This window comes from Aplidium turbinatum, chromosome 13 (assembly GCF_918807975.1).
Source record: "Aplidium turbinatum chromosome 13, kaAplTurb1.1, whole genome shotgun sequence".
NCBI classification, from domain to species: domain Eukaryota; kingdom Metazoa; phylum Chordata; class Ascidiacea; order Aplousobranchia; family Polyclinidae; genus Aplidium; species Aplidium turbinatum.
This window is the reverse complement of record NC_137484.1, coordinates 16,983,531-17,005,266: the sequence shown is the minus strand read 5'-3', so window position 1 is coordinate 17,005,266 and position 21,736 is coordinate 16,983,531. Positions and strand designations below refer to the sequence as shown.

At 39.0% G+C, this 21,736-nt stretch overlaps 1 protein-coding gene across 2 annotated transcripts in view; it reads left to right on the top strand.

The window, feature by feature from the left end:
- Positions 1 to 21,736, top strand: part of LOC145782472 (peroxisome proliferator-activated receptor delta-like) — a 95,860-nt gene that overhangs the window by 30,690 nt on the left and 43,434 nt on the right. For both annotated transcript variants that reach the window (XM_082594268.1, XM_082594269.1), the window contains one exon: positions 15,925 to 16,084. In XM_082594268.1, the coding sequence (XP_082450394.1) occupies positions 15,925 to 16,084 (160 nt within the window). The remainder of the gene's footprint in view (positions 1 to 15,924; positions 16,085 to 21,736) is intronic.

The window sequence follows — 21,736 nt, the reverse complement described above, 5'->3', positions numbered from 1 at the left end:
CAACAACCACACGTCACCATAAACCAGATAACTGAACAGCAAATGCCCAAAAACATCAGCAAGGACACGCAGCTGCGAGATTTATTTGGCTCAGAATCATGGATTCTTCTGGACACAATGGGAATAGACTCTTCTTTTCTAAACAGCCATCCAAGGAAATGGGCAGAAGACAGCAATTTCTTGAAAGATGAAGAGATGGTTCACAACATTTGTGTTGTTAATGATTCATGTGAAAGAGCAGTAAGTTTGTTGACAAAATTCCACAGCAACCTCATCACCACAGGCAAGCAACAGAAACAGTTTTTATATAAAATAGTCCAACAGTTTTCGAAAGAATAAGCTATTACAGCAACATCATCCGAAAAATTCACCAAACGCAATATGATCAAATACTTTGCTTAGCTTCTCACACAAAGAGCCTTTTGAAGACTGCTATAATGCTATATACCGTAGTAGTTTTATAGACTGTGTTGTTGAGATTGGACTCCAGGGTTAAGTTGTAGATTATTCTGCATTGTTGCTGTTAGTTTTAACTATTTTAATTTTAGTTGGTATGTAAAACTAATGTCTCATGGTATTATCCTATACACTGAATAGTCCATATTTTGTGTACAGTATTGTGATGATGTTCTGCCACAAGCTTGAACTGCTAGCATGTAACTAGCTTACTGCAATATATCAGTGCTTAAACAACATAATTATACATCACATGCTAGAGTAATGAGTATGAAATAATGTAGTTTGGTATATATATATATGCGACATTGATTCGTAAATGTAATGGTAGGCTACATTCACTTACTCAGTAAATAACTGATTGGGTGATGTATGTTCATTGGCCAATTCTTTTCTTTGATTTATAGTAATCACTGTCTGTCAGCTGAATACCAGAAACAGACTGTGTAAAATTACATATCAGCATTAAATATTCATATTTCCATGAATTTTTTGTTGAATTTCATGTTTTTTAAGATTTTTAATGGATTAATTCCTATGACAACAGGGCAAAAATTAGTTTTTAGCAAAAATCTCAAAAAGTAAAGGCTTCAGGCTATATAAATGTATTGAATGGTGATAGGAAAGTGGACATTCTGCATCCCTAGCACCAAGAATGAAGTCTCTAGCACTTACGGATCTAAGTATATGACCAAAATATGAATTTTTGGCCGCGTTGTCACGGAAACGCAGAGTACCGGCGTCAGACATCTTTGAAACTGAAAAATTTTTGTTGTAAAGTTAATTGTGACTCTAAATGCAAGTTTTAGCAAATAGGCTAAAAAATCCAAAGAACTTTATTTTTTTTGGTACACCCTACTTGAGAGACAGCTCAAAGAAAAATAATGACCGCAGCTCCAGTAGTTCTATGTAGCCATCTCTTGGCTGAGTGACTTTCACAGTCGTCTCCAAGACTTCACCATCTCAACCACAGCATTGGCTGTATAATCATCAGTTGACGAGTCTTCAAATGCAGTCTGGTCAATAAACTGCCATCTTGTTTTGAAGCGCTTGAACAAAAGAACATCAGGAGCTGATGAAGTCCCCATGGCTTCAGAAAAGGCTAAAGCAGCAATCAGAAGCATCCAGAGGACCAAATTACACTTTATTTAATCGCTTTAGAACAAACTGGGACAGGATTACAAATCAGGATTTTGCGAAATTGAATGTTTTCAGTTGGAAAGATGTTAATAATGCAGAGTTTTCATACGACTGTAAAGCACAACCAATTGCAACAGCTACCTCTATGATGGCTGCGAATACGAGATTTCGGTGCAGGGATGACTACAGAGAGATGTTGCATCTTTCATTGATATACGCTGGCTCAAACTTAGTGAAACTTGATAATTACACGATGCTAAAGCCTGGTGCACTCTATCAGGCACGGTGGATGGGGCACGAGTTTTGTAAGCAATTAAAATTGTTCTTTTTGAGAACAAAATTAGAACTGAATTGAAAAAAAATGTAACTTTGTCATCATTACAATTTTTAAAGTTGAAACGATTTGTAAATTTCATAGTGTTTGTGTATGTGCCATGGTGGTTTACATGTCATCATTTGCAAAGCATCACTGGTACCTTACAGAAGATTTGATACAATTTTCCCTGTTTAGTTCAAAGGTTAACTTGTCCTCAAAGGAAAAAATTGCAACAAAACTTTAAGAGCTTTAATAAAGGTACAAAATTCATCAATCGAATTGGTTTCTCTGCTGAAAAAAGTTATGAAAAACTCCAGTTTCTCAAGGAGGTATCATCGTCATCTTCTTTAGATCAATTTGTCGGCGCTGCTTTATGGATGTTTTTTGATTTGTTTAAAATTGATACAGCATTCCTTGAACTACCTGTTGAAAGTCTGATGCTTTTTAACAACAAAGCGGCTGCATAGCCGAGTGGTGAGAGCCCTTGAACGGCAATTAAATGGGCGCCGGTTCGACACCACTCAAGAGCATGCAGCTGTGTCTTTGGCAGGACACTTAAAGGCATGCCTGAAGGTGGACATAAAGATTTGCTTCCTTGCCTTCCCGTCCACTTAATCTAAATCTTCAACCACCAGGTGTAGGCCTGGATACGACAAACAAAGTATAAAAAGCTATTATCAACAGTGAATGTTTCAAATGATACTGCTGAAAGAGGAGTGAAGCTTGCTTCTGATTTCTTACATCACTCCAAAACTGAAGAAAAGTATCAAAACATTCTCCAAGTTGTTGAAAACGATCGAAAGGTTCTTCCTAACCAGCGTGAACGTTCCTCTGGGGATAGTTTAAAAACCTGGTTTCTGTATACATCATAAACATTGTTGCTATGCTAATGTGTATTATATTTAATATTGGTTTTAACTGTGTTTGTGTAGTAGCCTAGTGTGTCTGTATGCACTGGCGCCGACTTACGGGGTTACGGGGTGGCCACGCCACCCCGTAACCGCTGTGACGGGGTGGCAGCCACCCCGTTTAGGTTACATTACTTGCTGCAAATAAATGTAATTTGAACGGACGTTTAAATCTTTTTTTGATCATTGGTTTTCGCTTCAAGTCAACGTAAAGCAAGAGGTGAACCAATACAGTATTGCGAAGAAAATGATAGTTTTTGTCACAAGCATGATACTCGCGTAACATCAAGCAAGCTACGTGAAGATTACACAGCACGTGTGGCTACGAGTTTTTTCCTTGTTGTTGTTGCGATCGTTTTATTTGTTACTTGTCATAAGTCATTGTTACATTTGTTAGGTTTACAATGGGATTTATTAATCAATAAAATACGATCTTTCCATTGCCTCCCTCAAAAATCTTTTTTGAAATTTTTTAAACTGCTCATGATATGGCTATAAATTATGCCAGCTATAAAATACTTGGAAATAAAATTAGCTCGATGATTGATAGCTCCACCCCCTAAATAAATAAATGAATATCTATTTTCAAGTTTCATTAAAAAAATGCAATTTTCGAAACTTTTTGAGTTTTATTTAAAAAGTGCACTTAGTAAAGTAGCAGTTTTAACGTTCTGCAAATGTACACGTTTACATGATTCTATTCGAGGAAAGCTACACCCCAATTCCCAATAATAAAAGCAACCTTTTTCAATTACTCAAGATTTTGTATTTTGAATTATTTTCCGATTTTAATTGGAGTGTACTGTTATCTACTTCTACTTCATGCTTTAATTTCTACTTTGTTATCTACTTCATGCAGTAATATTGCGTGTCAATGCATGACAAACTGTGAGGCGGGAATTTATTGGTCTCACATAGGAGTTGCTTGTTACATCGTAGAAAAAATCACGAAAAGTCGTCCTGTAAAAGTCTGAGGCGGGAATTTATTGGTCTGACATAGGAGTTGCTTGTTACATCATAGAAAAAATTACGAAAAGTTGTCCAGTAAAAGTTTTCGCCGATATTCCAGTTTTATTCAGCTTAAAGATGCCACCGAAAAAGCGTTCAAAATTGCAGGTCATTTTTGTTGCGTCTAGTCAGGATTTCAGCCAGCATGAAAGTGACCAAACGCCTGAACGAAAGTGTGCCACTGCCAAAAGGCGTTAGCACGATCAGGGAGGTGGAAGAACCGAGCACGAGCAGGATAATCGCTGTTGAAGGGAGAAGCTTTCAAAAATTGTGGGAGAGCGAATTCCCGTGGCTAGAATACGATAGATGCAAAGATAGAGCATTCTGTCCGATTTGCAACTATGTCGCAACTGCTTGATTTATTTGCAAGCAATGAAACAATTTCATTAATGCTTCCAACGTGGTCTGCAGTGTGAAAATATACTTATCGTTGCCTTCCACCACCTGCGAGGCGGAGCGATCGTTTAGTGCACTCATGCGCATAAAAACCTACTTGCGATCTACCATGACGCAACAGCGATTGAACCACGTCCTAATTTTAAATGTTTATCAAGCAGAAACTGCAAGGTTACAACTTGACCAGTTGATTAACAGTTGGATTGACAGAGCTGCTGTTCGCAAAAATACTTTTGCCAAATGTTAAGTGTCAGAGCAGCAACGTAACAATAAAATTCACGACATACTTCCTGTGCTTTGTTTTAAAGTTGCTTTGTAAATTATCGAGCTACAAATCAGGTGTGAAAAGACAATTGCCATCTACGAAACACGCTTAGTAAAAATCAAACAAAAACATGCAGTTTGAAAGTTTTTAGGTTGCTATATTGTGCTATCCGCCACCCCGTGCAAAAATAAAAGTCGGCGCCTATGTTAGTTTATGGTTTAAAAGAGTTACCTCTCTACCCAAATTGTATTATGTCTGTATGAAATGATAAATTTTCAAAAATCAAAGTTTTTTGTTGCTTCAATGAAAAAAAATACCAAAAATTTATGGAAATTAGGAGAAAAAGCAAATAAATTATCACAATAATACCCAAATATTATAATGCAAACAATAACGAGTGGAGCAGAAGGAACAGTTTTTGAGAGCAAAGTAGATCCCTGTGGAATATGTGGCAAGAGAGTGATGAGAAATTCAATGCAATGCAAGGAATGTGGAAAGTGGGTACATGCAAGATGTGCTAATGTCAAGAGAGCCGCAACAAGATTGGCGAAGTGTTTTGTTTGTGGGAAATGCAGTAAAGGAAGGAATGAAGTGGAAGGCCATGATGATGAGTTCTGCCATGGCATCGAAACAGTGACAGACTTCTGTTATCTGGGTGATCGGATAAATGGAAGTGGTGGATGTGAAGCAGCGGTGACAACAAGGGCAAGATTGGGCTGGGCAAAGTTCAGGGAATGTGGGGAAATGTTGCATGGCAGAAAATTTTCACTAAGGATGAAAGGAAAAGTATATCGGAGCTGTGTGCGGCCTGCAATGCTATATGGTAGCGAGACATGGGTATTGAGAGAGAGTGAACTGGCAATCCTGAGAAGAACGGAAAGGTCAATGGTGAGAGCAATGTGTGGGGTGAAAACGAGAAGGGAAAAAAGGACTGAAGAATTGTTGGATATGCTAGAGATGAGAGAGACCATAGACCAACTGGCAAGGGCAAATGGAGTAAGATGGTATGGACATGTGATAAGGAGGGAGGAAGGAAGTTTTCTTAGAAAGGCACTAGATCTAAAGGTGGATGGGAAGAGGAAACGCGGTCGTTAGGGTGGCTCTTATTTGGCAAAAAATGAAAAAAATTTGAATTTTGTGTGGGACACCCTTTGAAAAGGTGAGGTTGTCAGAAAAAATAACTCCTGCAAAAAAATTTTTGACTTTGAAATTGATTTAGAGGTGGCCCTCCCCCCCTAAAGTTTTGCGCCCTCCTCCCAAATACCAAATCTGCATATCTCAAAAACTGTTTGAGCTAAAGATACGGTTTTTGTGTCAAAAGATGCAGAAAGCATGATTTCCTATCTGCTTTCTGAACAGTGATTGCGTCTATCTTGATTAGAAAAGCAGTTATTTAGAAAAAACCTGTTTTCGGTATTCTAGCACAAAACAGTGCTAAACAAGTATTGTGGCCCAAGCTATTCAATAAACAAAGTTCATAAACTAACCTGTAAAACTGGTAAAGTAATAAACGAAATAAGTATTCCTAAACTTTTATGCATTCATGAATAGCTAAAATGCCCGTTTTTTGTCATATTCCTTGAAGAAACTCCTGAGTGTGGAATCTGCTTTCAAGCTTCAGGTGCTATGCATTGCACTTGTTGGAAGGCGAAGGCGATTTATGCAAAAGCTTGGTCTGCATTTATGGTATCTGTCTGAAGAAATGGTTGAACTAGCCTTGTTTGACTCTCGATTGTCTGTGGAAAGTAACAAGGTAATGGTGGCAACCATGTTAAATGAAACAGCAGAACGTCCACCAAGGAGACGAAGCATCAAAGTAGATGCGTTTCTTAGCAATAAGGGTCTAGAACAGTATTGCACCTCTAATTCAAAATGGCTTCTGCTGTTGGGTGAAGATGAAGCAATAATTAGACTTTCAAAGGATCCTGCTCATTGGACTGAAGATGGTGCATTTATTCAAGCTTTACACATGGCGAAGGGACTTTCAGTAGTCAATGACAGAGCAGAGAGAGGAGTTGCTCTCAGTCTAATCCCGGATTTTAACAAACTCTCAACTGAAGATGAGTACCAACTTCAGTTTCTTTTGCAAGTTGTTACTGAACACAGGAAACTGTTGAATCCAAATTCCAACAAGAACAATATTGTCGATTCTTCTTTGTTTAAACCTTCTTTGTTACTCCAGGGGTCAAGGGGCTCTATCTTTTACCACCCTTGGGCAGTGCCGATGTGGTTTAGATGCTTGAGCAGGTGTCGAGTAGCAATTGCATTGATTCGTCATCCAGTTCAAGCAGACCACGCACACCATTTGGCGCAGTTACAGATGGTGTGGTCTGTGGTTTGTTCCTCTATGCCACACTCACAGATTGCGGATGGAGCCATCCCCAATTTGTGCATGTTTGAGCGGAATAGTCTGACTCCAGTAGCCCAGCACGCAGGCGGTTGTGCCACACCCAGGCCTTCCTTGGCAAATTATGCATTCTGGTTGGATGGGGGCTGGTGTCGGAGATAAAACTTTAGAGCCTTGAGGAGTTCTTCTTCCTCTCTGAGCTCTATTTGTTGTCCTCCCAGGTAGCCGCGCTGATGGATTGGTTTTCAGCGGTTTTCATCAGGAGTTGTGCGTCACATACAAATGGGTGTCTCGATTTCAGTTGGCGAGGATGCTCGATTGCTCGCTCACAGACTTGCAGAGACTTGAGTGGAGCAAGTGGTTGGGGTTCGTAATGCCGAGAAAGAGACAGGATGGCTTCTTCGCGACAAAACTCAGCTGGTTGGTTGCCTGCAAGGACAGGGAAATTGTCCGATTGTGTACAATGTGTAGGTCGCAGACATCCTGTCACGATACGCAAGGCAATATGTAAAATATTGTCGATAATATCGCTTCTTGCAGTACTGACCAGAATTACATTTTGAAATGAATATCGTTACCAGTGTTCCCTCTAAGGTGCAAAAATTAAGAAAAAAAAACGAAATTTTGTAGACGGTTTCGTGGTCACAAAAAAGGTTGTAAAATCAAGATTTGGTCAAATGCGTTTTTTCTAAATAACTGCTTTTCTACTCAAGATAGATGCATTCAATGTTCAGAAAGCAGATAGAAAACCATGTTTTCTGCATCTTTTAACACAAAAACCGTATCTCTAGCTCAAGTGGTTTTCGAGATACGCAGGTTTGGTATTTCGAGAGAGGGCACAGAACTTTAGGGGGGGAGGGCCACCTCTAAATCAACTTCAAATTTAAAAAAAATTTGCAAGAGTTATTTTTTCTGACAACCTCACCATTTGAAAGGGTGTCCCATGCAAAATTCAAAAACTCAATTTTAAGAGCCACCCTAGCGGTCGTCCAAGAAGAACGTGGAAACAACAAGTGAAGGATGAGTTTAAAAAAGTCGGACTGAAGGAGGAAGATGCAAGGGACAGGGTGAAATGGAGAAAAGGGATTAAGACAATTGCTGCGCGGAAACAATCAGCCACCCCCACTAGTGGGGAACAAACCGACGATGGATTATGATGAATACTTACTTTGACATAGGCCAATAACAGTGTTGTACGTTGACGGCGTCAACTTTTTGTTGACGCTGAGGCTAGCGCCGTCAATTTATTTTTCAGTTGACGGAAGTGATAGCGCCGTCAACTATTTTGCCGATTTTAAGCGCTAAGCGTCATTTTTTGTTTTCATGGAAAATCTCGTTTCACAATAAGAGTTTCACAATGTATTCTGGCCAGCACGACTCATCCGAATTACCGTACCAGTTTTTGCGTTGGTTGGAATGGCTCCCTGGAATACATGCGGAAGAAGTTCGCCAAATGGTGATCACCCATGTATTGAGAATGAGGGATCAGAGGCAGAAAGCGAAAAATCCATGAATGGCATCGCGGACGTTGAAGATACTTTCTTTCAAGAGCTCTATGCCCCTGAAAAGAGCGATGTTGGTGCTGTGGACCTCGTTAAAAGATTTATACATGCTAAACTATCACAGCACGTTTGGAACAGTGATACCTTTCCGACTAAACGTTTTCAACTTGTTTTTGAAATACAACACACCAATACCAACCAGCGCTGGTGTGGAACGCATGTTTTCACTTGGAAAGGACAATATGCGCAGGGGCGCCGGAACCGGGGGGGGGAGCGGATGCCTCCCTTCCTCAAATTTCTGTGTATGGGGAGGGAAGAGGGGGCAATGGTGCCCTTTTAAGGTCATGTAAGCTACTGCACACTTTGCAATTTAACAATTTATGCTATTCGCTTTTAGCCTAATTATAATATTCTATTTTTGCCTCAAAATAATATTCACGACACAAAATTCTCCATCACAGTAAGTTATATTATATGATTATAAAATAGCATGATGCCTTTCCGTGCCATTGTTCTTTGTATAGTGGATACTTGTATCATTACTCGATAATGAGCTGATAGATGAGCATTATCGCTATATCTTATCTTAAAACTTAAAAAAAAAATTGGCCTTTCAGCAACAAAAGTGCCCTTATTTCATACTCCTGCCCCTCCAGTCAAAAATCGCTTCGGCGCCCCTGAATATGCGTCCCAAACGCAGCAGATTGTCAGACAAACGTTTTGAAATGCTTGTTTTTCTGCAAGGAAATAACTAATAGGCTGAGCAGCTAATTACAATACAGTCTCAAAACATAATACCTGCTCTTTATTTATAGCTATTGTTAGCCTGAACTTGGTTGAAATATGTGCGTTTTATGAGACGCTGGCAAAAAATAGCGCTAGAAATTAGCGCTGACGCCGCCAATTTCTTTAAGAGCTTACGCAGTCCTTTACGCCGTTAAGGTTTTAGGCAATTCGCGCTGACGCCGTCAAATTATTTCAATGACGCGTACAACACTGGCCAATAATACATTTTATAGTTGAAAATATGCTTGTATTATTGAAAAATGCTAAAAAAACAAGCGATTTTTGACTACTTTTGGTGCCGTGTGATTGCGCAATGTTTAAATCCCGTGTGCTACACCTGAATGTTGTCGAAATCAGCTGAAATTTTGCAGGTGAGTTTGTATCACCCATCTACAGAGTATACCAAAAGAAGAGCTTATTTAGTAAAGTATTTAATTTTTGGTAGGCACCAGCCACACCCTAGCGCGCATGCGCAGTAAAAGCGACGTAAAGATTAAAAAAAGGCATGGAACGGCTGTGTTTACGGCGCCGTAAATGTAGCCACTTCCGTTACTTTATCTTTAGTTTGTGCAAACTTCTTTAATTTTAAGCTCCTTTTGGCATTGTTTCAGTTTGTCAATTATTGGTCTATTTTTGGCAGGGTTGTTAGTATTTTACCCAACCCAAAAAAACTCAGGTGTTTTTTTTTAAAAAAAACTTGGGTGTTTTTTTTTTAAAAACCCATAAAAACCTCAGAGCATCATATTTGTCCAGTTTTTATTAGAAAATTGAAAAAATGAACAAAAAACTACAAGGCACTTAAAAGCAAAGGTTGTGAATACTGAATAGTGTTGCCTGATAAGGAATTTTTCCCTAATTTGAGAAAAGTTGAAAGCTGTTGGAAACAAAAAACTTGTATTTTGGAAATTTTTGTTAGTCCTGGGCAAAGATAAAACCCTAACCTTATTCCTAACTTTAATCCTAACTCTGGCAACACTTGATTTAACCATGGCAACAAGTATGTAAAAATAGCCACTTCCTAAAACAAACTTCAAATTATATTGGACTTAAAGATGTGATTGTGAAGTAAATTTCAAAGGATAAATTGAAAACACAGTGGATATTTCTGTACAGTACACAAAAATCAAGTAATACCTTGGTTCACTTGTTGCACTACAGTCAAACTTCGATACTATGCCACCCTTTGGAACCGGGAAAAAGTGACATTGTAGCGAGAGTGGCATAGTAGCAAGAGTTTGTAAAACAGCCTTGTGACGTGACAATGTAATGCCAAGGAGCCGATTGAAAGCGAAGATAATGAGATAACTGTTGAGGAAGAAATTGTTTTGTTCGAGGAAGCCCAGCGGCCATGGAGCACTGTTCGGGAAGCAGGAAGCCCGGTGTGATGCTGGTTTTTTTTTCCGGTCATTTATCGGTCATTGACCGATTTTTTTAGCAAAATGTCCGAAAAAAATATAGTCAATTCGGTCAAAATGTCCGAAAAAAAATATATATAGTCAATTTGATTATATATTTTTTTGGACATTTTGACCAATGACTATATATGACCAAAAATGACTAAACATGACCGAAATAAATAAAAAATGACCGAATTTTTCAAGTCATTTCGAACAAATGACCAAAAAGTCTCAGCGAAAAAAAAACAGGTGTGATGCAAGCATGCGATCGGCTAGACGACGAGGTGCATGAAATCCGCCAAAAGCACATGCACCAGCTGACGATTCCGTAGAGTTTTGGGCTGAGCTACAGTAGATAACTTGAGAGAACACATTACATGCACACATAGGCGCCGGGTTTTGAAAATATCGGGAGCGCAAACTTTCTAGCCGACTGATTGCTTACATTCAAAATGCTGGTGTTTGTTTGTCAGCATTGATGTTTGTTTGCGTCTATCGGCCATTGTATATCGCCAAGCTTTATAATGTAGGCTCAGGCCTCAAAATTCACGGCGGACATGTCCGCCGTCACAGCATGTGATGTCCGCGGGAAGTACCATCTAGATCGGTCATATTTGTCCGCCGAGAAATAACACAGGAACTAGCGATACAAATCGTCATTGCATAGCACGAACAATTGTTGCAATATTATATTTTCCAGTGCATTCTAGCGCGCATCTAGAAAATGTGAATACTGTATCCCTTAGCTTCCATTCAAGGAGGAAAACTTTCGATTTTTACGTTGCTTCAACGATTGATGACATTGAATCAGCGTGACAAAGGTGAATTCTTCGCTAAGAATCAATAGGAGTACCGGTACCTCTAACTCTAACACTGATCACGCGGAATTTAGTTCAAGTTTTACGTTACAATGTCTGGCTTTGATCTCCGAGTAATAATGATACGGCAAGGTTGGTTACTAAATTAGATTATACGAGTAGGCTATTACAGCAAGATGCAACAAAATTTGTTAAGTTTTGGTATTACAGTAAGAAAAAAAAGACCCAAGAAAAATTCACTTTTGCTCATATGACACGCAAAAATAAACTTAAAGAAAAAAGCCTGTGAAACTTTGCACAACAGAAAATAGTAGCGTTGGTGTAGAAATTTTCCGACTCCTGCCCAGAGCATTGAGACGCAATAAGCCACACGACCTTGTTCGGGGGAAGTTAATCGGTTATATGACGTATTGACCAGCTACACGGCGCTTTGACTCTTCAAGTGCAAGTCGTTGGTCTGATGAAAGCCTTTCAGAGTGACTTTACTGATTTTTTAAAAAGCCTTCTAAAACCGTAGTTATAGTTCTGAAATGGCGAAGAATTATTATCAAGATAAAGTGATTAAGCATGACAATCGACGACTAAAACTGGTGTGTCCGCGCTGAGACTTGATTTGTCCGCCGAGATAGCTGCTCAGACCGGACACGTTTGTCCGCCGTCAACAAAAACGAATTTCGAGGCCTGTAGGCTACTTCGAATTATATGCTAGTCACTTTGAACATTGTGAAGAAAGGGGCGTTTTTCCCGGCTATCAGCACAAGGCTGAGCACTCACTAGTACAGCGAGCGAGTACTAGTGAGTGCTCAGCCTTGTGCTGATAGCCGGGAAGAACACCCCTTTCTTCACAATGTCCTCTGCCCTGGCGCCTGCTGGTTTTGTTGGCTCTTTTCTTTCCACAAAGATAAGAGTTAAACTGACTGGTAAAGCGGTGGTCGAATACCTTTATGTATTACAATCCCACCTATATTTTTTGTTTCTATTGATTAATCGAGCCTCTGCTCCACATTTTTATTTGAATTTTGTTTGCCACGAGAACCAAATTATCCTTAAATAGTGGACTCTCTTCCTCGTGGTAGACCCCAATTTTATCCGCTCTGCCTACTGGCAGACCGGGTATAAGAGTCAAGTACCTGCGCCGAGGTCGCGTGAAGGAGACGTGGGCGCCGCCCGGCGGTCAATTACTGCCGGTTCCAGCGTCCACACGCGACGGGTCGCCCGGCCCGTCGCAGGCCATCTTTCTGGGCAATGTAGAAAGAGCCTCTCTCCCTGGCCCGCTCCGCCATTCTAAATTTGCGGACGGGTCATGTAACGTTTTTGATCCACACTCTCCCTCCACAGGTGCCTCGACTCCCCAGCCTGGCCCCCGCGACCTAAGCTGGTGGACTTACCCCTCCGGGTGCATCGTCACCCCTAAATCACGCCGCTCCCCGCCGCCGCGGGGTGTGGCAGGCCGGTTTTCTAAAGTCTTCGACCTGGCTATGTTTGTTTGTGCTCTCTCGCCGTGTCAATTATTTGTACCCGTGCGCTGTTGATGCAAATAAAACAGTTTAACACTAGTGGTGCGATACTGACGAGCCCAGCCTCATGGGCGAAACATGTGTCTATCGCTGTCAATTCTTGCTACACAACACATCGGCTGCCGAGAAACATGTTGTTGATTGGATGATCTGAATGGCTAGCGTGGAAGCTACACCGTTATGGTTAGCGAATCGCAACTGCTCGCTGTACTAGTGAGTGCTCAGCCTTGTGCTGATAGCCAGGAAGAACGCCCCTTTCTTCACAATTTATTTACTTTTAGTTTTTGTGCGATATCTGGGCCTGTTTGGATGATCACAAAGGTGATATTCGGGCATAAATTGCAGAAGACAAACGCGAAGCTGTTGTGATTTTGATTTTTGACCAGTGTTAAATTTGGGAAAGATTTCACTTTTGTACACTGAGAAATATGAAGAGTTACATGTACAAAATGTCAATCTCAGTGTATTTTACTCACTCAGTGTGAAACTTGTGCCTGTTTGGATAAACAAAGAGCTGATATCCTGGCAGGAATTGAAAAAAGACACACACGAAGCTCTTCCTCAACAGCTTTCGGTCGCTCTCTGTTTTTAGTTTTGATGGCAGTCAGGCTCGAGAAGCTCAGCTCACACAGATATGTCGTGGAAAATGGGAGCAATGTCACAATAGCTTTGTTTGCCAGAATGGGGAAGTCCTTGGCAGCAGTCAACCAAAAACTGTCCAAAGGTAGATCAGCAAAGCTTAGCTTCAGACCACGATTTTGTCTCAGTTCAATTATTTTCTCCTGCTCCTGCAAAGTCATGTTCTTTCCAAAAACTGCTGAGCTGTATGGGTCCCTAACCCAGTACAGTTCAGTTTATTTTTGTTTTGTTGGCAAAAAACAAAAATATACAAAAACACAATAAACACAAATAATTCGCACAACAAGGATGGCAGCGAAAGACCAAAAGGTCATCAAAGTCAGCTGCCACCCAAACATTTAAACAAAAGACCCAAAATTAAGAACATTAACACATACCGTATAGCACAATACCAGCACTTTACATAATACAATAACAGTGGAGTAACACAGGGCAACGTAAAAAAAAACTGTGCCGAGAAATAAGCAGATGATATGTTTCAGGAGTGATCATAGTACCCTGCAAATTTTTTAATAAATATTTAAATTTAAAAGCATTGTAAGACTTTTTTTGTATTTCTTTTGGTATTTGATTCCATAGTTTCACTCCATTAAAACATAGCATCTTCTTACCAGAGTTTGACGTTGCAGAAGGCAAATATAAATCATTCTTTTGGTTCTGATGGGTTTTATGATGGTGAATTTCGTTTACAAAAATAAAGCAGCCAGCAAAGGTCCGGGGCAGCATTTTGTGCACATATTTGTACATAAATTTTGCAGTCTCTAATTTAATAATATCATCAATTCTGAGCACATTGAATTGGTGATAAAGAACAGTTGTATTTGTTGACCTCGGCAAAAATAAGCAGGATTGGATGAACTTGTTTTGTAACACTTGAAGTGAAGTAAGCAATGTAGAGTTTGCTCTTCCCCAATTTATAATCGAGTACTGGATCTTTGATTGAAACAAAGCATAATATAAAGTTTGTAATATTGTTAATGGGGCGATGTATCTCAGCTTAAATGCTATGCTGCAGACCTTTGCAAGCTGCTTTCTAAGATTAATTATATGACTATCCCATGTCTATCGCTCATCTAAAGTTACACCTAGATAGTTTATACTTTTCTTCCTTTTGATGGATCGGCCACTGATGGACAGACTAAAATTTTCTGCTGCACTTTTTTTGTTGCAGAGGATCATATAAGTAGTTTTACTATAATTTAATGAAAGTTTATTCAAGGCTATCAGTAGAGGCTGAAGAGAAATAAAATGACATCTTCTTGAGAGTTTTCAGATGTTTACTAATGATCTCACATAGTGCAGCGGTGTGAACATCTTGCCATTTCTTGGTGAGTTTCATAAGGCACACCTGACGATCTCACACGGCACACTAGTGTGCCGCGGCACAGTGGTTGAAAAACACTGTTCTAGGCTAACTATTGCAGCAAAACCTTTTTTTTAATAATAGTGATAGTGTTGCAAGCACAGTAGTGCCTTTTCACCTTACATGATAAATTACATAGTAATTTGCAGATTTTGGGAATTTTGATGCAATTTAAAGAATTTTTAGCTTTGCTTTAGAGAATTTTAGGTTCGTTATTGTGAGAACACTGATGAACAGTGGCTTGATGTTAGTGGTTGCCACTAATTACTTTGTAAAGTTAGAGTTCTAAAAAGTGCCTCTTCAATAGGCTATTAAAATGCAAAAAAGGGATCTTAGATCAAGACCACCACAATAAAAGAGATCTTCAAGATCATGTTCATCTCTATAACGTAGTATATCTCTGTAACGTAAAATCATGCCATTTGTGTTTGCTTTGCACAATCATTGTTAGATTGTGGTGGCCTGCACATTTTTTCCTTATTTTAGTGAAACTTTGGTGAACACTGTATTTTAGTACATAATCACATAATTATTGTTTGTTGGTTGAATTTATGTTGCTGGTTGGAATCTTTATCCTCACTGTTTTCTTGGACTGAGGATGGAGATTCAAACCTTCTCAAATGTCAGTGACCAAAACCTTTTTATCCATTCAAGTAGTATGCCTGCCTTACTGCAGCTGTGTGGTGTGTATGAATGTATAATTGGGAAATTGTTAATATATATCTGGTGGCTGATTAGATGAGCGGCTGAGCGCTTAGGGTTTTTTGCATTGTTTTGATAATTTTATCTACTCCGCTTGTTTGTTTATATATGGCACTACTTTAACATAATAAATTGACTTGAAGTACCATTTGCTATTTTTTTTAGGTAGATTAATTTTAAATCTGGCAACTGTGACTACAGCCATTGCTGATGTTGTAGATGCAGAAGTCATCAAGTTTATTTTTGGTGCGCAAAAACATCAATGTAGTAGACAAATGTACCGCAGACGTGCAAACATACACACAAACATAAGGTGATCTTTAAAAGGTTTGGTGCAACTGGCAATCTTGTTTATTTTTCATAGGTTTGTCAAGACAGTGTGATAGTAAAGACGATTTCAAGGCTGTGCATAAGCATGAGTTGTGATAAAACTGAAAAAACGTCAAGCAATGACACCCTCAACAAATCATTCAAAGACATCAAAACCAAATCAACTAAGAAGCACCGATTTTCAAAGCTCTCAGGTATGAGATAAGGTTAACTTAAATTGTATTTCAATGTTAATTGCAACTCTATTCAGAAATTGGCTAATTCAAGAAACCAGTTTAATCGCCTGGTGGCCAGCCTGGCCAACCATCGGCTTTTGCGGTCCAGAAGTTACCATAACTTTTAGATCGTGTATGTGCAATCCAGAAGTGACCAAACAAAGGTTGCCAGATTTGATGGTTGTGAGGCAGCTTCAACAAAAATAAAAAGAAAGTTAAAACAAAACCTAGTTGTGCTGAAACTCATGAGATAATCTGGCAACACTGGTGCAAGCAAATTTTTTTTAAATTCTATGAAAGGTAAAACCAAAGTTATAGGCTAAATTTGATCAAATTACAAAGCTATGATTACTGTTTGAAACAGTTATAAAGTTTGTTCTAACAACCTGCTACATTTGAGGTGAAAGATCGTTGGTCGGTCACGTAGTAACTTACCACAGAATTTTTGTGTAGGATGCTGTACGCCTAAAAAGGTTGGGAACTGCTGGCCTATGGTATAAAATATAGTTTATTGAAGTATGTGTTGATTGGTATCTGTATATACCCGAGTATAGGTCGAGATTTTCACCTCAAAAAGACAGATTCGACTTATAAACGGGACAAGCTGTTGTTTCCAGCTCGGCAGCCTTCAAAATTAACCCATTTTTCTGCGGCAAAATCATTGCCGACGTAGATTACGGATTGTGAAATGGCGTCGGCCGTACTAAAAGTTTTGAATACATTTATTTGCAATGATTCAACTTAATCAAATTTAATGGTTTCTTGTCAATTCTAAACTTTATACACTTGTTGAGCAATAAGTAAAGCTCACGAGACAAAATAGCAAAAAGAGCTGTTTTAAGCGATGAATTTTTTTATTTTTGCTTGTAGAATATAATTGTTCTTAATAATATTACATAACATTCCATTATCGTTGAAGTCGATGTCAAACCTTAGCAGTCGCATAAAACAATGATGTTAGGTTGGCTAGGCGATGATAGCTGTAAGAGACGTCGTTAATGCAGGCAATATCTGCGACCAGTGACGATCGGTGAGGGAAAGCAAGGAAAGCAGTGCTTACCTGAGCAAAAACTATGCAAAATAAAATGACTGAATTCTAGTATTAACTTCTTATTATTTTTATCACGTCTATTTTAACTTGAAAATTACTGTATTCGTGACTAGAATTACTCGTAACGCTTGTGAGTAGTCTAAGTCCTCACCAAACCGCATGTCTTGCCTATAAATGCCAATTAACGCAAACGATCCTGTCAGAAACAACCACTGAGGCTCCAGGGAAGCAACTATCAAAGTTACTTTCCCCAGGTTCAAAAATGTCAAAAAACGCCTTTGTTTTATCCAATCCTCACTCGTATTGCAAAACGTCACCAGCTGCTTAGCCAATCAGATGTGTTATGGTTAGACTTACTTTCCCAGTGACGTCAATCGCTAGACTAACTCGTCAGAATGGTCTCTCGTCACGGTACACAGCACAGCATCATAATGCCGAAAAGATTGTTGCTGTTTTTTGATGTCTCCTCGCCATGTACTTTAGCCTACTAGCTTTCATAGTCATGCCTTTGCCCTTTTTGCAGCGTTGATATAACGTTACTTCGCCAATGAACGTTCAGTAGAATAGTCCCCAAAATCGAATTTTTGAAATTGCTATGTCTTACCCTTTGAAAAGTCTCTAAATGACTTAAAACTAAACCTATAAAAATTTGAGACCCATTGGACTATGTTTAGGGGTGCCACAATGAACTTGAAAATCAAGCTGGGAGGTCACGGGGAATTTTTGCTTAAATTTGCATAACTCCAGAACCAGATGAGATAGAGAACTGTGCTTGGTGTCAAAAGATGCAAAGCAACCACATTCCTATCTGTACTCAAGAGGAAAGTGTGCTCTAACTGCTTTAATTTTTGAATAAACGCAAAAAAACTGAAAATAGGGTTAAAATCAAACTTTTTTGCCCTATGTTGCTTACAGTGAATTATCTTTGCTTTACTGCAGGCAGCCTGTATCTGTTTGCCTGTAGCTGAAATTGTATCCATTTATTTAATTGCACCTATTAAAGAAGTAGTTTTCTATAAAGGGGGTTATTCTTCCAATCACAGCATTCCATGACTTTATTTAGTATCAATACAAGGCACAGCAGTGGCACTTGTTCACTAAGAAAGCTGTTTTTTTTTTGTTACCAAGCAACTATGTTAAGTTCAGTGGGCTATATTTTAGAACATTTCACAAAAGACTGCTCAGTTATTACTGATTAGATTGTTTGCTATTGTAGATATATTTCACAAGTTAAAGAGTACATACTGTATTTATTCGGGTACAAGTCGCACCCCTAACAGTTTGGGATGTCACCTTGATGAAATAGCCCTTAATCGCTCATCAGTACGTAGGGCAAGAATCCTTCATCGGCAAGAGATCTCCATAAAAATTATACATGAATTTGTTCATGACTCTACTCACAGTTCACTGGGATGGAAAACTCCTTCCAGATATAACTGGTAGAAAAATAGTTGAACGGTTACCAGTAATTGTCACTGGAATGACTACTAACAAATTGCTTGGAGTGCCAAAGTTGCAGTCTTCATTAGGAAGTGTGCAAGCTAATGGAGTAATAGTATGGGGTGTTGTTGACAATGTAAAAGCAATGTGTTTTGACACGACATCCAGCAACGCTGGTGTTAAGTCTGGTGCCTTTATCTTAATTGCAATAGAATTAAACAAGGACTTGCTCCATTTTGCTTGTAGTCACCATATTCTAAAACTTGTATTGCAAAGAGCATTCTTAACATGTCTTGGGCCATCATCTGGGTCGAATATTCTCTTGTTTTAAGCGATTTAAAGCAAAGTGGGATAGTTTTGACAAAGATTGTTATGTCACCTTAGAAAATGATGACTTCTGCTGTGCTGATGAGATCATTAGTTTTTGCAAGGACCAGTTGGCAAAAACTCAACCAAGAGATGACTATCACGAGTTGCTTGATCATAATTCTTAATGGGGCACCACCAGTCCACCACATCGCATTCGGTTTCGTTATCCTAGCGGCAAGATGGATGGCCACTGCTATATATGCATTGAAGATTTGGCTGTTTAGAATGCAGTTTGATTTGACCAATAAAGAGTAATTAATGTGGTTTCAAAAAATGACATTTTTGTGTTAAAAGTATACCTAAAATCTTGGTTTACTGCTTCTCTAACAATATGCGGCATGCGCCCCACGGAATGATCTGCAATTGTTAAAAAGACTAAAGGAATATCAGCAACATGATTCAGTGGTAGCCAAAGAAGCAATGAAAACATTCTCAAGGCACTTATCACATTGGCCTTGCATTTTTTGATGATGGTGTTTTAAGTATTGAAAAAGAAGCTATGGTTTTTGCCTTGACCCATAACAGTATGAGTAGGTAAAGGTCCCATACTCAGATACTGAGCTTTGGGGGATGAGAAGATAAGGTTCTCATTATACTAGGCCTTCAGCACTAAGGAGAGTAGGGTGGCCAGTTCCTTTCTCTCTGCCGCCTTTACTTCAGGAACTACGCCCACCCAATTTATTACACCCTGGGTAGAGGTGAGCGGTGTTTTTCTTCAACAACAAGCTGAAGCCGGGAGTCCAACCAGGTTTGCATAATTGGAAAGCCAACACCTTATCCATTGCGCCATCCCACCAACAGTATGAGTAGTCTACCATTAAAGCGTACTTCTTCATTGCCTGATGACGTCTCTTCAAAAGATTCATCAGACTTTGTCACATTGTCACAATCAATGTGCGAGGTCTTGCGACGGGCTGCTTGTATCTCGAGCTTTGATTGTAAAATTCTTATGCTATAGGTTATCATCGGTCATTGTCCTGAAGTAACCTCTGATTACGAAATCTGTATTATGTAACGTGTATTCTAGATCATTCAATTGCTACGTGCAGATCTAGAATCTTCTTTAAACTTGCTTGTTTACGCCGCTCAGTGCAACGTGACCGAACGATGAGTTCGTGTGATGCAACATTACGTAACCTTCTCGAAGTTACTAGACCGAACAAACCTTTTATAAATAGTGGTGTAATTTGCGTAATGATTATTATGGGAGTTGTATTATGATGAGTTGATTATTATTATGAGTTGGTGATGAGAGATCATTGTTGTAGTAGTAGCAGCTGTTAATAGTCGCAAAGATTATTGTTGATTGAGAGTTGAAGTATTAAATACGAGTAAAGCAAAGTTGATGCTAATATAATTTCTGATTGAAATTAGAATCGTATGAGAAGCTGTGAGTGGATCACGTTAGACTCGATCAAAAGCCGCAAGCGTTGGAATCTATTGCTGCTTACTGTTACTTTGATTAATTGCTGGAAGTGGTGAACCATTCGTTGGAGTCCTTCAAGCGTTTTCATATATATCATTTCACTAGTAGAACTATCCGTGAATTTAATTGACTGCTTTTCGGTTTAACCCATTAAACTACGTCATTGAACCTTTCCAAGTCTTTTTCCTGGTAAGAGATAGAAAGAAATCGTGACACACATCCAATAGCATGCGATTATTCCAGATTCTGGATTTAACATCTGACTTTCAAAAGGTGGAAGTTGTAGCATGGTATGTGGATGAAAGTAATAAGAGGGCAGAAAGCATTGTTAGTGGTCTTCATGTGATCAACGATTTTGCTGAAAGAGGTATTGCATTGATGCAAAATTTTAACAATTTTCTGACAAAAGATGAAGATCAAATGCACTATATTCTGTAGAGCAACACCGATGTGATCTTCCAAATTGCAATAAAAAGAAGCACTTAAAGTCCACAGACTGAACTATATTTTGACATACGGGACCTGTAAATGTATCCACTCTAAGTGGGTGCGATATAACTTGTTCAGCATATCATTACAGCATATGCATGTTTTATAGCCCACTACAGACCGGAGTAGTGGCTACTGCCTAATTTGGCAAGATTGTTGCCTATTTTTCTTCGTTTGTATCTGCAGTGCAATGTATATTGTTGAGGTCTTGTTTTTAAAACATATATTTAGGCGGTTTACCTATTTTGACAAAATTTTCGTATTTTTGTCAATTTTCACTGGTCATGTGGCACCTCTAAACCTTTATCAAAATAGTTCAAACTTTTAGTGAACTGTTTTTTAGTAAAAAGGAACCAAATGAGAGGGTAAGAACCAAACTTTTCCAACTTTAAAATTTTACCATACATTTGAGGACCACCCTAACGTTCAGGTGCGGATGCAATATTTAGTTCGTTAAGCTTCTATACGCAGGAGGCAAACTTATCCAGCTTTTTGTACGAATTGCTTGCGGTTGTAATGTTTAGGCCTAAGTGTTAGTTTTTGTAGTGTAGGCCTAACTGAATATCTGAGAATGAACATTCATGACGAATTAAATATTTAGACAACTATTATTCTATGTCTAACACTGGATTTTGGTCCTGCAACGTTAAAATTAAGTTAGTTCATGACTTCTAAACATTAAATGGATGTATGATCATGACATAGGTGAAGCACAATTTGACAGATTTTTATTTTTGATTTGTTTTGGAAATGCTCTAAGAGCGCACCAAATTGGAAGTATTTTTCAAAAATTTCTGGGGGAGGCCCCCCAGACCCCTGCTGGAAGTGTTGCCTTCGCCCTTCGTGCCTACTACCT